Below are 14,033 nucleotides of genomic sequence, written 5' to 3' on the forward strand. Positions count from 1 at the left end.
TTGTGTTGTTCCTTTTTGTTACCCAGCAGTATATTGAAAATGTTGTGTATCTGTTTTGAACTCCTGCCCTCAGCAGCTCATAGCTGGGCTCTGCATAATTTAAAAACTGAAAATGAAGAATTAACCAAGCTTAGCTTTTCGTCACCAATATCTCTGGCCGTCAAGCAAGCTATTCATGTGCTTTTCTAATTTCCTCATCCTATTTTCCATCCAAAGCAGCCTCAGCATAAAAGCAAAGGAAAAGCTGTAGCTCAGCAAAGTCATTACAATCGCAAGTATTAACAATGTTAGCAATCATAGAAGACTGATGTCTGTCTTTTATTTAGATTTGAACTAATACAGTGAAAGGATAACAAATCCTGCTCGACTGCAGAAAGGCAGACCAGTAAGAATGCAGATAGCTAGCTCCTTGAGTTGCCATTTCAAAACATCCAAGCTAACATTTCTTAGTCTTGCTTGGTAAAATGAGTTTGCTTTTGTGACTTAATTTTCCAACTATTCTGTAGAATAGCTCACCACAGTGTTCTTACACACCAGGAAGAGTCAAACTGCAAGAAAAAAAGAACAAAGAAAATTACAGCACAAGAACAGGCCCATCAGCCCTCCAAGGCTGCGCCAATCCAGATCCTCTATCTAAACCTGTCATCTGTTTTCCAAAGATCTGGAGCCTCCTGCTCCCTGCCCATTCATGTACCTGTCTAGATATAGCTTAAATGACACTATCATGCCCACCTCTATCACCTCTGCTGGCAACATGTTCCAGGCACCCACCACCCTCTGCGTAAAGAACTTGCCACGTGTATCTCCCTTAAACTTTTCCCCTCTCACCTTGAAGTCATGACCCCTAGTAATTGAGACCCCACACTGGGAAAATGCTTCTTGCTATCCACCCTATCTATACCTCTCATGATTTTGTTAACTTCAATCAGGACCCCCTCAACCTCCGTCATCCTAATGAAAATAATCCTAATCTACACAACCCCTCTTCATAGTTAGCAATCTCCATGCCAGGCAACATCCTGGTGAACCTCCTCTGCACCCTCTCCAAAGCATTCACATCCTTCTGGTAATTGGTGAACAGAACTGTATGCAGTATTCCAAATGTAGTCGAACCAAAGTTTCATACCTATGTAACATAACCTGCAAACTCTTGTACTCAATACCTTGTCCGATAAAGGAAAGCGTGCCATATGCCTTCTTGACCACTCTATCGACCTGTGCTGCCACCTTCAGGGTACAATGGACCAGAACATCCAGATTTCTCTGTACCTTAATTTTCCCCAGAGCTTTTCCATTTACTGTAGGTTATCGCTGTAGAATTGGATCTTCTGAGATGCATCACCTCGCATTTGCCCGGACTGAACCCCATCTGCCATTCTTCCACCCAACTCTCCAATCTGACAGTCCCCTTCACTATCTGCTACTCCACCAATCTTCGTGTCATCTGCAAACTTGCTAATCAGACCACCTATACCTTCCTCCAGATCATTGATGTGTATTACAAACAATAGTGGTCCCAGCACAGATCTCTGTGGAACATCATTGGTCACAGTTCTCTATTTTAAGAAACTCCCTTCTACTACTACTCTCTGTCTCCTGTTACCTAGCCAGTTCTCTATCCATCTAGCTAGTACACACTGGACTCCATGCAACTTCATCCATCAGCCTACCACTTGGAACCTTATCAAACATCTTAAGTCCATGTATATGACATCTACAACCCTTTCCTCATCAATTAACTTTGTCACTTCCTCAAAGAATTCTATTAAGTTGGTAAGCCATGACCTTCCCTGCACAAAACTTTGCTGCCTATAACTGATAAGCCCATTTTCTTGCAAATATAAATAAATCCTATCCCTCAGCATCTTCTCCATCAGCTTCCCCCCCACTGACATCAGGATCACTGGTCTATAATTACCTGGATTATCCCTGCTACCCTTCTTTAACAAGGGGACATTAGCAATTCTCCAATCCTTCAGGACCTCATCCATGTTCAAGGATGCTGCAAAAGTATCTTTTAAGGACCTAGCTATTTCCTGTCTCATTTCCCTCAGTAACTTTGGTTAGATCCCATCTGGACCTGGGGACTTGTCCACCTTAATGCCTTTTAGAATATCCAACACCTCCTCCCTCCTCATGCCGACTTGACCTCGAGTAATCAAATATCTATTTCCTAACCTCAACAGCCATCATGTCCCTCTGCTCAATAAATATCACGCAAAGTACTCATTAAGAATCTCACCCATTTTCTTTGACTCCACACATAATTTTCCTCCTTTGTCCTTAAATGAGGGAACCCTTTCTCTAGTTACCCTCTTGCTCCTTTTATACGAATAAAAGGTTTCAGGATTTTCCTTAACCCTGTTTGCTAAAGATATTTCATAACCCCTTTTAGCCTTCTTAATTCCTGGTTTCAGATTGGTCGTACTTTCCCGACATTCTTCCAAAACTTTGTCTGTTTACAGTCACCTAAACCTTATGTATGCTTCATTTTTCCTCTTAGCTAGTCACACAATTTTACCTGTCATCCATGGTTTTCTAATCATGCCAATTCTATCCTTCATTTTCACAGGGGCATGTCTATCCTGCAGTCTAATCAACCTCTGTTTAAAAGCCTCCTACATATCAAATGTGGATATACCCTCAAACCGCTGCTCCCATCTACATTCCCCAGCTCCTGCCAAATTATGCTATAGTTGGCCTTCCTCCAGTTTAGCACTCTTCCTTTTGGATCACTCTTGTCTTTGTCCATGAGTATTCTAAAACATACAGAATTGTGATTCACTATTCCCAAAGTTTTCCCCTACTGAAACTTCAACCACCTGGCCAGGCTCATTCCCCAACACCAGGTCCAGTATGGCCCCTTCACGAGTTGAACTATTTACATACTGCTCCATAAAACCCTCCTAGATGCTCTTACAAATTCTACTCCATCTAAACTTCTAACACTAAGTGAATCCCAGTCAATACTGGGAAAATTAAAATCTCTCTTCCCCACCACTCTGTTGCTCTTACCTCTTTACATAATCTGTCTACATATTTGTACTTCTATCTCACACTCTCTGTTGGAGGTCTGTAGTACAACCTCAAACATTGTTACAGCACCCTTCCTATTTATGAGCTCTGCCCATATTGCCTCACTGCTCGAGTCCTCATAGTGCCCTCCTTCAGCACAGCTGGGATATCCTCTCTGACCAGTAGCACAACTCCTCCACCCCTTTTACCTCCCTCTCTATCCCACTTGAAGCATCGATATCCTGAGCTATTTAGTTGCGAATCTTGCCTTTCCCTCAACCAAGTCTCAGCAATTACTATAACAACATACTCCTAGGTACTAATATAAGCCCTAAATTCATCTGCCTTACCTACTACACTTCTCGCATTAAAACAAATGCACCTCAGGCCACCCTGTCCCTTTGCATTCATCATTTGTTCCCTGCCTACTCTTCCCATTGGTCATGTTGACTTCATGCTGGTTCCTTACAGAAACAGGACACCCATTAAGAGAGTATGTGCCATGACAATTGCATCGTTATTTGGTGAGCCAGGTGTGTGATATGCACGAAGCTTGTTACTGTTCTCAACCATCTCCAAAATAACTTTTAAAGAAATTGATAAAAGTAGACTTTCCATTTTCCAGATATGTTGTAAGTGTACTCTGTTCTTCCAGGTCATAGCTTCAGGCTACAATAGCCAAATGTTAAGGACTCCCAACAGTGCAGTTTGATACTTTTGAAAACCAATGGTCTAAGGCCATGCCTCTTACCAGCACAGAGCAGTGGTAATCCTCACACACTTTGGATCATCCTGTGCATCATAACAACATTGGCCTTGCTAGATGATCTGATATTGAGGGGAAACATTCCTTTGTACCCAACCCAACCGTGAGCTCAACCGGAATCTCCTCTCCTGCCTTTCCAGAATTAAAGTGTTGCAAGGATTTTGGTTTGTTTTAACATAATCTGTTCATGGCATGTGAACTTTGTTGACGAGGCCAGCATTCATTGCCTATTGCTAATTGCCTTTAGTGTTATGGACCACAGCTTACAGAAAACACTAGTGAGTAACAGACAGGGTTATTAACGTACAAGTTGCCCAGCAAATTCATAGAATTAAATTATATATTATGACCTGTGAATTTCAGAACTTTCTGGGTCAATATATATGTCAACCATTTGCTTCAGGGAGAAAGTGAGTATTGCAAATGCTGGAGATCAGAGCCGAAGAGTGTAGTGCTGGAAAAGCACAGTAGGTCATGCAGCATCCGGGAAGCAAGAGAGTTGATGCTTATGCCTGAACCATTGACTTTCCTGCTCCTTGGATGCTGCCTGACCAGCTGTGCTTTTCCAGCACCACACTCTTTGACTCGAATAATTTGCTTCACACAAACAGCATCATGCCCTTAAGAATTTTCTAGATTTGGTTACTAATTCTTGAGTTAACTTGCTGCAGGAGGTTAAACCTGTTAATTAACAGCATAATTCCCCTTTAAGGCTGTGACAATTATTAACGGCAGCCAATCAAGATCTCTGGCCCAGAAAAGGAATAATTTAAACAGTAGAATAGACAGTAAATTTAAATAGTAGATTTAAACACTAGTTCCTTCAGGCAGTGAATTATTACTGGAAATTTGAATGTTTTTCTCTTGTTTTTCCCTTCTTCTCTTCATGCAATCTTTTGTATCTGTTTCTTTCTCATTCTGCATCTGATCTCATTCTATCTCACCTCTTTATTTCTCAAAGCTAACATTTCACTGGCTAAGGTGATACGTTGTTGGCCACAGCATTCACTAGGTTTCCAGATGCTTAAGCCATGGTGTCACCAAGTCATACTTTAAGCAAGTTATTTCAAATTAGGTTCAATCTGAGGGTGCAGGAAAAGGTTTAAGTAAAGATAGACAATGCTTACATCATCATCCCACTCGAGTAAGTTCCCCATGATGTGCTAATAATAAGAAAGATTTGTAGATCAAGATCAGACCAAGTAAATATAGGATGCAGATACCTATAATAGATGAGAAAAATAGCACAATTCCAGATTTCTGGGGGCCACTGTGTGCAAAGAAATGGCATTGTTTGTAATTTGTGCTTCTGGTACTGACTCTGTAATTTAGCAATAACAGATCTGTCATTCTTGCCTGTTCAGATGCTGTCAGCTGGACTTCCTGAGCTGGCTGAAGTCCAGGACCTGAAGTACGTTTACAATAACTTGCGACCAAAGGACTCGGATGCACAGGCCACCTCTTACTTCACAAGGTTGAAAGTTGAGCTTTTGCTTTTCCTATCTACTATGCTACTTGTCCCAGCTCCTCCTCTGTCTAAATTTGATAAATTTAGTGAAATAAGTTTGTACCATAGACCAGACAGCTAATTACACCAACCCTTAACAAATAAGCTTTATAATTAATACAGTAAAATGGTTGATTAATGAAGCAAAGCAGTCAATGGCTGGGACGATGTTCAAGGTTCTCCAGAATTACTTGGCAGTAAGCCCTCCCCAGTCAATCATTTAAATGTAGAAGGGTTGCTGAGAAATATGTCATAGCGTAAGTGTTGCATTAATAGGGATTATGTGAATTAACACTTTACAGTCATGTATTTCAAAAAGAAAATTGAATACAATCAATAGGACTCCAGGTTGATAAATGAAATTTGGAACAGAATATTTAATATGTGGAGCAGTTTGTATTATCTATGATGGCTAAGCTTTTGCAATTCCTTTGCTGAAAAAAAATGCAATCCATCAGGTCCAGGAGACTATTGGCCTTTAACACCCCATGTTCCCCCCGCCCCCCCCCCCCCCCCCCCAGTTTTCCCCAGAATCTTTCTCTACTGATAGTTCTTGTGTTTATTTTCTCCCTTCCTCCCTCATCACTATACAGTAATCCCTTGATTATTTAGTATTTCGTGAATGCTTTCGTACACTCTGATGACAGGTGCAAAATATTTACTCAATCCCTCTGCCATTTACTGGTTCCCATTACTTATTTCCCCAGCGTCATTTCCTAAATATATCATACATTTTCAATACATTTTTAAATATCGATTGTAAATATATTAACCATTGGTGCCTACTAAATGAGCTTCGTCACAAATCACCAATGAAAGCTGAAAATCAATACTCAGACATAAGATGTACAGAGTTTATACAAAATAAGGAGCAAATCGAAGTCCCTCTACAGCGCAGAAGTAATTGTAAAAGATTCACAATTATTCACCATTACAATCACTGAACAGATTGCGTGAAATTCAACTGAACTCACAATGCATAACTATTAAAATTCAGGCCAGTGCACTGGAAATGTTCCAGTGTAATTGAAGGTGTTTATTGGATGTTGATAGTGTCTAACATTCTATGACAGAGACCAGTGAAATTGATTCTTTTCATCACCAGCTTGATAAAGGAGAGCCTGAGAAGCTTACCAGTGAAGATCAATTTTGTCGCCCACATCTTAGCACAGATGAAATTGGTAGGCCCAGATGTCCAGCCAAGCCTGACCTTTGCACCAGAAAAGTATACGTTAGAGACAGACGGTCTAATAAGCTGTGTGGCAGTGTGTGGTTATGAGAAGAAAATTGTTCCTCCTAAGGATTATGTAAGTACTATGGAGATTTAGACATATGCTTAACACTGGGTTGACAGTAGACTTGAAAAATTTTATAATTATGAGTTTTGGAAAATTCTTTCTGAGACAAACTCACTTTTAGTTTTAAGAAATCACTCAGTCTCTTTTTAAAAGGTAAAACTGAATGTGCAGGGTGCAACAGGAACAGAGGTTATTGAAAGTCCACAAGCAGTTCATACTTCTTATTAATATATGCAAATTCAGTAACTACATTGCACTTGGCTGTAGCAGTGAGAGTTTAATTTTCTTTGGAAACCAGATGCAGATTGTGTGGTTTCCAAGGTCTTGCAAGGGGTGGAGATGATCCTGAAACTGGTTCCAGTGCCAAGTTCAACTGATTCGGAAACTAAGTTAGAGGCTACAATGAGCACTGCCCACAACTCAGGACAACTCAACAAGGCTTCTTCAGCAAGATTTCACAAACACAGGCCCTCCATTACTTCGAAGGCAAGGGGGCAGTAGATAGCTGGAAACATCACCACCTGTAATCCCCCTGCCAAATTACAAACCATCATAAATAACACCTCTACCTTACTGTGGCTGGGTCAAAATCCTGGAAATCTCTCCCAAACAACACTGTGGGTGTATTTACACTGGACTGCACACGTTCAAGAAAAGGGCAACTTTCTCTAGGGCAACAATTAAGGAATAAAGAAAGACATGGTTAGCAAGAAAATCAGAGACACCCACATTCCAAAATGAATTCATCACCTGATGAAGGAGCGTCACTCCGAAAGCTAGTGTGCTTCCAATTAAACTTGTTGCACTATAACCTGGTGTTGTGTGATTTTTAACTTTGTACACCCCAGTCCAACACCGGCATCTCCAAATCATGATAGTGTAGTTCACTTTGAGAAGTCATGTGTTGAAGCCTCCAGAAATCGGCCCAACAGAATTGCCAACCCTACCAGCTGAGATTACGTGATCACAGAATGTTTACAACATCATTTGGGTGTAAAACCTAAAAACATATTAAATGGGCAATACTGAAATCCAACACAGCTGGAAACATAAAGCAAGCTGACTTGAATAATCCCACTCACACAGTGTTTACAGAGCACAAAGGACCCACTTTCCTTGCAAGCAAATCATAACTCTTTTAGATTTGACTTATGGTTGACCCAGTGAATTAATTAGCTGCAGATGAGAGCGCTACATTCCAATGCAATGTTTTAGACAACATCTTTCCTCTTTTAATATATCTGGGGACTCTGCAAATACAGTTATTTTGCAAAGAAACCTCACTCAGCAAGCTGAAAAACGCTGATAACTAAGTGGAAAATGCACAGAGGTCAGGAAGGTTACATTCTATCAACCTTTAAGTAGCTCAAGAGTGCTGCTTGTCAGATGCCATAAACCCCAGTAATGAGCATCTGCGCTGAAATCTTGGAATATATTGTGCAAGGCTCCTACCACACAGTTAATCAGCTTGAAGTCATGCAGGTAGAATCTATCTGATTTTCCTAACTACTCCTACATCTGACTTCATTTCAGTTTTATAAGATACAAGTGGAACGAGCAGGGCAGAGTCAGGCTTCCTTCATTGAAAGAAACTTCAATCAATTTGTTGAACTCAACAAACAGCTTCACTGCTGCTTTCCAGCATCTGAGTTACCGAGGTAAGGAATGATGATTAGGTAGTTTGGCACACTAAAGACACTTCCTTTAAAATATCATCCAGTCCATTCCCCTGCTGTGCAACTACCCCTCGATCCTGTAATGTCTAATTCTCTGTCCTCACCCTGTCTTGAGGACTGCCCTTTACTCCCCTCACTGCTATCAGGTACCTCTTTGACAATCTAACTTTCACGCTGCCTTGCTCTTCAGTAAAGATAGAAGCTCCTTCTCCCCCTTACTCAGTTATCTTGTCACGGGGACAGGAAATCTCAATATTCCCACCACAGCAGATGGTGGAATTTGAGTTAAATAAAGAATCTGGAAGTAAGGATCTAATGATAACCATGAAGCCATTGTCAATTGCCAGAAAAACCCATTTGGTTCACTACTGTCTTGTAGGGAAGCAAATTTGCCATCCTTACCTGGTCTGGCGTACATGTTTCTCCAGACTCATGGCAATGTGGTTGACTCTTAACTGCCCTCTGGGCAATTAGCGATGGACAATAAATGCTGGCTTAGCCAGAGATATTCACAGCCCATGAGTGAATAAAAAAGAAATGAGAGTTCTCAAGCTTTTAGCCAACAGAGAGGTGGCAGTAAAATCCAAATCAGAGTTGTGTTTTGAGCCCACCACATCGGTGAGGAAAACCATGTTGTTAACTTAGGAGTCTACTCTGTGGGCCTGCAGGGTCCCTTATTTAAATTTGGTTGTGAGAACTGAAAAAGGCCTTCTCCAGGCACCCACTAATGCCCAACTGCACAGCCTGGAATGGCCACTCAGAGACGGCATGAAACTTAGAAAACAAATTTGCCAAATAGTTGCATCTGGCTCCAATATAGAGGGTATGTTTCCTCTTGTAGAAGTCAACATTACTACAGCTCCGAAGAAGTCATACCAGAATCAAAATGTTAATTCTATTTCTCTCTCTCCACAGCTGCTGCTAGATCTGCTGAGTTTCTCTTGCATTTTCTGTTTCAGATTTCCAGCATCTGCATGATTTTGCTTCTATGTGGCATTAACCTTCCTGCTTCTTGCTTCACAATTTCAATGGCTGCCACCGAATGAATTTCTTGACTTTTTCCACTGAGTCATTTCATTCAGTAGGATTTTACACGTCTGAATTTTGGAAATGGGACCATTTAAGGCTTGCGTATGCTCAGGGTTTCTTTATGCCACCTATGTCCTTTGATAACCATGAGAACACTCATTTCTTTTTTATTCACTCATTGGCCATGAATATCTCTGGCTAAGCCAGCATTTATTGTTCATCCCGAATTGCCCAGAGGGCAGTTAAGAGTCAACCACATTGCTGTTGGTCTGGAGAAACATGTACACCAGACCAGGTAAGGATGGCAAATTTGCTTCTCTACAGGACATTAGTGAACCAAATGGGTTTTTCTGGCAATTGACAATGGCTTCATGGTTAACAATTGTCCATCAACTGAATTAATGTGATGTCAATGCAACTTGAGACTGCCAGGTTGCTGTGTGAAATTGAGCAGCGCGATGAATTTGTATAGCTGTATTTGCATGGGAGCTGAAGAATTTGCTTTCGTGTTTCATCAGCCTGTGAGTTTCAAAATGAGAAACAGACCTTCACAATTCAAGTGTTGAAAGCTGGGTGCTGGAGGAATGTGTGAATTAGTTTCTTGTTTCTGGCCTTGCCTGTAATGATTTATTTAAATGTCCACACATTGACATTTATTTTGCTTTTTCATGTAGAAGGTGATAATAGCTACAAGAGCTGTAAACCATGCTGCTGATTTTTCTATATTGAATGCATGGCTAAAGAGGATACTGTTCCCTCAGCAGGATTTACGCATTTCTTATCCTTCTAACATGAAGAGCATAATTTTATTTGCCCTCAGTATGGGCCTACTTGCATCTCACCAATTATTATCACTACACATACTGAACCTGCTGCTCACTTGGAGTTTCCTGCCAAATAAAGATCCTCAGTGATGTGCATGTCCAGTTCATGCCTGAGGGGAAAAAGGAGAAATCCACTTTTCTTTTTCTCTGTTTCTTTTCCTTTCCTCAGCAGCCCATCACCGCAAAACATCACCCATCCTTCGACCAGTCCATGGTGTTTAATCTGTGTCAAGAATTAAATCTTTGGGTGGCTATTCATACTAACATCAGGCCTTTCAGTGTGGGTCCCATACATAGTTACAATGTTTACCCTTGGAACCCACATGTATTACATAGTGAATGAAACCAGGCCAAAATTGCACATGCAATTATTCTCTAGGAGGTATTGGAATGCACGAAAAAACTTTCCCCACCCCAATGTCTCAAACTGATAGTTACAAGTTATAGTGGCTCATTAAGTCCCAGCTTCTCTTTCTTTTAGCACCTTTGCTATTAAATGTTTTTCAGAAGTGGAGAAATTAAACTTTTGCACCCTGAGCCTGACTTGTCTATCAAAAGAAAAGTTCAGATTTCTCTCACAGTTTCTTGTAGTTGGTGTTATGGAAATATTGGGAATCTGATGACTTTAGCAAATCAAGTCTGCAATACTCCAGGGTACTGGATGATTTACTGGCTCACAGATGGGAGCTGGAGTGTTAGTTCTGTTATTGGGAGCAGGGAGTTCCTCCCTCCACAAGCCAACACTTCGTCATTGTTCACTGAGAACTTCCCTGAGGTGCACTGTACTCCTGCAATCTCCTCATGCAGAAGGCCTCTAAGGCTAGGTGCAGTTCCAGAAGATACTAGTACCCATGACATCAGAGTAACCATTGGAATTGCACCCTGCGTATCCTGCGGGACAATGCTAAGACTACTCTAATTGGCTTAAACCAAAATTATGTTTCTTATTTCTGTAATTATTATCCTATAATAATACCCCTTTCTGTAATTAATATAAAATTATATAATTAACAAGAAAAAGTAGAGAATAAAAAGTAGAACAAAGCTAAAATGTCTCAAAGACAAAGGAATGAGACCGGACAAACCACTGAGCATGAACCAAGACAGTACTAACGACAATGACAAATTTAGCCCTGCTAATCTTGCAAAGTCTTCCGTACTGACATCTTGGGCTAATGGCAACATTGGGAGAGCTGTCCCACAGACTTGTCAAACAACAACCTGACACAGTTGTACTCATGGAATCATATCTTACAGACAATGTCCCAGACACCACCATCACTATCCCTTGGTATATCCTGTCCCACTGACTGCATAGACCTAAAAGGTGGCAGCATAGTGGTATAGGGGAGCGAGGGTGTTGCCCTGGGAGTTCTCAACATTGACTCCCAACCCCATGAAGTTTCATGGCATCAAGTCAAATGTCTGCAAGGAAACCTTTTGCTAGTTACCACATATTGCATCTGCTCAGCTGATGAATCAGTGCTTCTCCATGTTCAGCACCAGCTAGGGGAAGCACTAAGAGAGGGTAAGGACACAGAATGCACTCTTTGTGGAAGGGGCTTCATTATCCACCACTGGCACTAGCTCAGCAATGTCACCACCAACTGAGCTGGGCAAATCTGAAGGGAAAAGGCTGCTAGACCAGTGGCCTGTGGCCAACAAGATGGAAAAAAAAACTTGACCTCATCTTCATCAATCTGCCTATCACAGATGCATCTGTCCATAACAGAATTGGTAGAAGTGACCATCATGCAGTCTTTGTGGAGACTAAGATCTGTTTTCACATTGAGAATACCCTCCAACATGTTGTGTGGTGCTATCACTGTGCTAGATGGGACAGACTTCAAACAGATCTAGCAACTCAAGACTCTGTATCCATGAGACACTGTGGCCCATCAGCAACCACAGACCATTACTGACAAGCCGGGGGATCTACTCTGGTTCAATGGCAAGTGTAGGAGGGCATGGCAGGAACAGCACCTAAAAATGAGGTGTCAAGGTGATGAAGATACAACACAGGACTACTTCGGTACCAGACAGCATATCTGCAAGCAGCAGACGTAGCCAATTCCACAAAGAACTGCCAAATCAAGATGTGAATGGTGGTGAACAATTAAATAGCTCACGGGAGGAGGAGATTCTACCAATATGAAGGGGAGTACAGTGCAATAAAGCAAAGGTCAAGTGTGAAACCTTGCAATAACCTTCAGATAAAAGTGCTGAGTGGATGATCCATCTCAGCCTTCTCTAGGTGTCCCATCACAGATGCCAGTCTTCAGCCAATTCAATTCATTCCACCTGATATCAAGAAATAGATTAGGGAGAACACAAAGGCATTTTACACTTATGTGAGGAATAAGAGAATGGTCAAAGAAAGAGTAGGGCCGATCAGGGATAGCATAGGGAACTTGTGTTGGAGTCTGACGAGTTAGGGGAAGCCCTAAATTAGTTTTTTGCTTCTGTCTTTATGAAAGAAACAAACTTTGTAGTGAATGAAACCTTTGAAGATCAGGTGTGCATGCTGGAATGGATAGAGATAGAAGAAGCTGATGTGCTGAAAATTTTGTCAAACATTAAGATTGGCAAGTTGCCAGGCCCGGACCAGATTTGTCCTCGGCTGCTTTGGGAAACGAGAAATGCAATTGCTTCGCCACTTGCGAAGATCTTTGCATCCTCGCTCTCCACTGGAGTCGTACCTGAGGACTGGAGAGAGGCAAATGTAATTCCTCTCTTCAAGAAAGGAAATAGGGAAATCCCCGGCAATTACAGACCAGTCAGTCTCACGTCTGTCGTCTGCAAGGTGTTAGAAAGGATTCTGAGGGATAGGATTTATGACCATCTGGAAGAGCATGGCTTGATTAAATGCAGTCAACACGGCTTTGTGAGGGACAGGTCATGCCTCACAAACCTTATCGAGTTCTTTGAGGATGTGACTAGAAAAGTTGATGAGGGTCGAGCTGTGGATGTGGTGTATATGGACTTCAGCAAGGCATTTGATAAGGTTCCCCATGGTAGGCTCATTCAGAAGGTCAGGAGGAATGGGATACAGGGGAACTTAGCTGTCTGGATACAGAATTGGCTGGCCAACAGAAGACAGCGAGTGGTAGTAGAAGGAAAATATTCTGCCTGGAAGTCTGTGGTGAGTGGTATTCCACAGGGCTCTGTCCTTGGGCCTCTACTGTTTGTAATTTTTATTAATGACTTGGATGAGGGGATTAAAGGATGGGTCAGTAAGTTTGCAGACGACACAAAGGATGGAGGTGTCGTTGACAGTATAGAAGGTTGTTGTAGGCTGCAGCGGGACATTGACAGGATGCAGAGATGGGCTGAGAGGTGGCAGATGGAGTTCAATCTGGATAAATGCGAGGTGATGCATTTTGGAAGGTCGAATTTGAAAGCTGAGTACAGGATTAAGGATAGGATTCTTGGCAGTGTGGAGGAACAGAGGGATCTTGGGGTGCAGGTACATAGATCCCTTAAAATGGCCACTCAAGCGGACAGGGTTGTTAAGAAAGCATATGGTGTTTTGGCTTTCATTAACAGGGGGATTGAGTTTAAGAGTCGTGAGATCTTGTTGCAGCTCTATAAAACTTGGTTAGACCGCACTTTGAATACTGCGTCCAGTTCTGGTCGCCCTATTATAGGAAAGATGTGGATGCTCTGGAGAGGGTTCAGAGGAGGTTTACCAGGATGCTGCCTGGACTGGAGGGCTTATCTTATGAAGAGAGGTTGACTGAGCTCGGACTTTTTTCATTGGAGAAAAGGAGGAGGAGAGGGGACCTAATTGAGGTATACAAGATAATGAGAGGCATAGATAGAGTCGATAGACAGAGACTATTTCCCAGGGCAGAAATGACTAACACGAGGGGTCATAGTTTTAAGCTGGTTGGAGGAAAGTATAGAGGGGATGTCAGA

General features: G+C 41.8%; 1 protein-coding gene across 9 annotated transcripts in view; it reads left to right on the plus strand.

The window, feature by feature from the left end:
• The window catches only part of LOC122561603 (phosphatidylinositol 4-phosphate 3-kinase C2 domain-containing subunit beta-like), a 230,771-nt gene that overhangs the window by 156,119 nt on the left and 60,619 nt on the right, over nucleotides 1-14,033 (plus strand). For 8 of the 9 annotated variants that reach the window (XM_087999661.1, XM_087999666.1, XM_087999662.1 and 5 more), the window contains 3 exons: nucleotides 5,146-5,255; nucleotides 6,394-6,595; nucleotides 8,120-8,244. In XM_087999661.1, the coding sequence (XP_087855787.1) occupies nucleotides 5,146-5,255; nucleotides 6,394-6,595; nucleotides 8,120-8,244 (437 nt within the window). Of the gene's footprint in view, nucleotides 1-5,122; nucleotides 5,256-6,393; nucleotides 6,596-8,119; nucleotides 8,245-14,033 lie in introns of those variants that run through there. The other variant, XR_015761176.1, reaches the window with a different exon arrangement.

Source organism: Chiloscyllium plagiosum, unplaced genomic scaffold (genome assembly GCF_037043375.1).
Source record: "Chiloscyllium plagiosum isolate Xiang-an unplaced genomic scaffold, Cpla_swu_hap1 HiC_scaffold_23, whole genome shotgun sequence".
Taxonomy (NCBI): Eukaryota; Metazoa; Chordata; class Chondrichthyes; order Orectolobiformes; family Hemiscylliidae; genus Chiloscyllium; species Chiloscyllium plagiosum.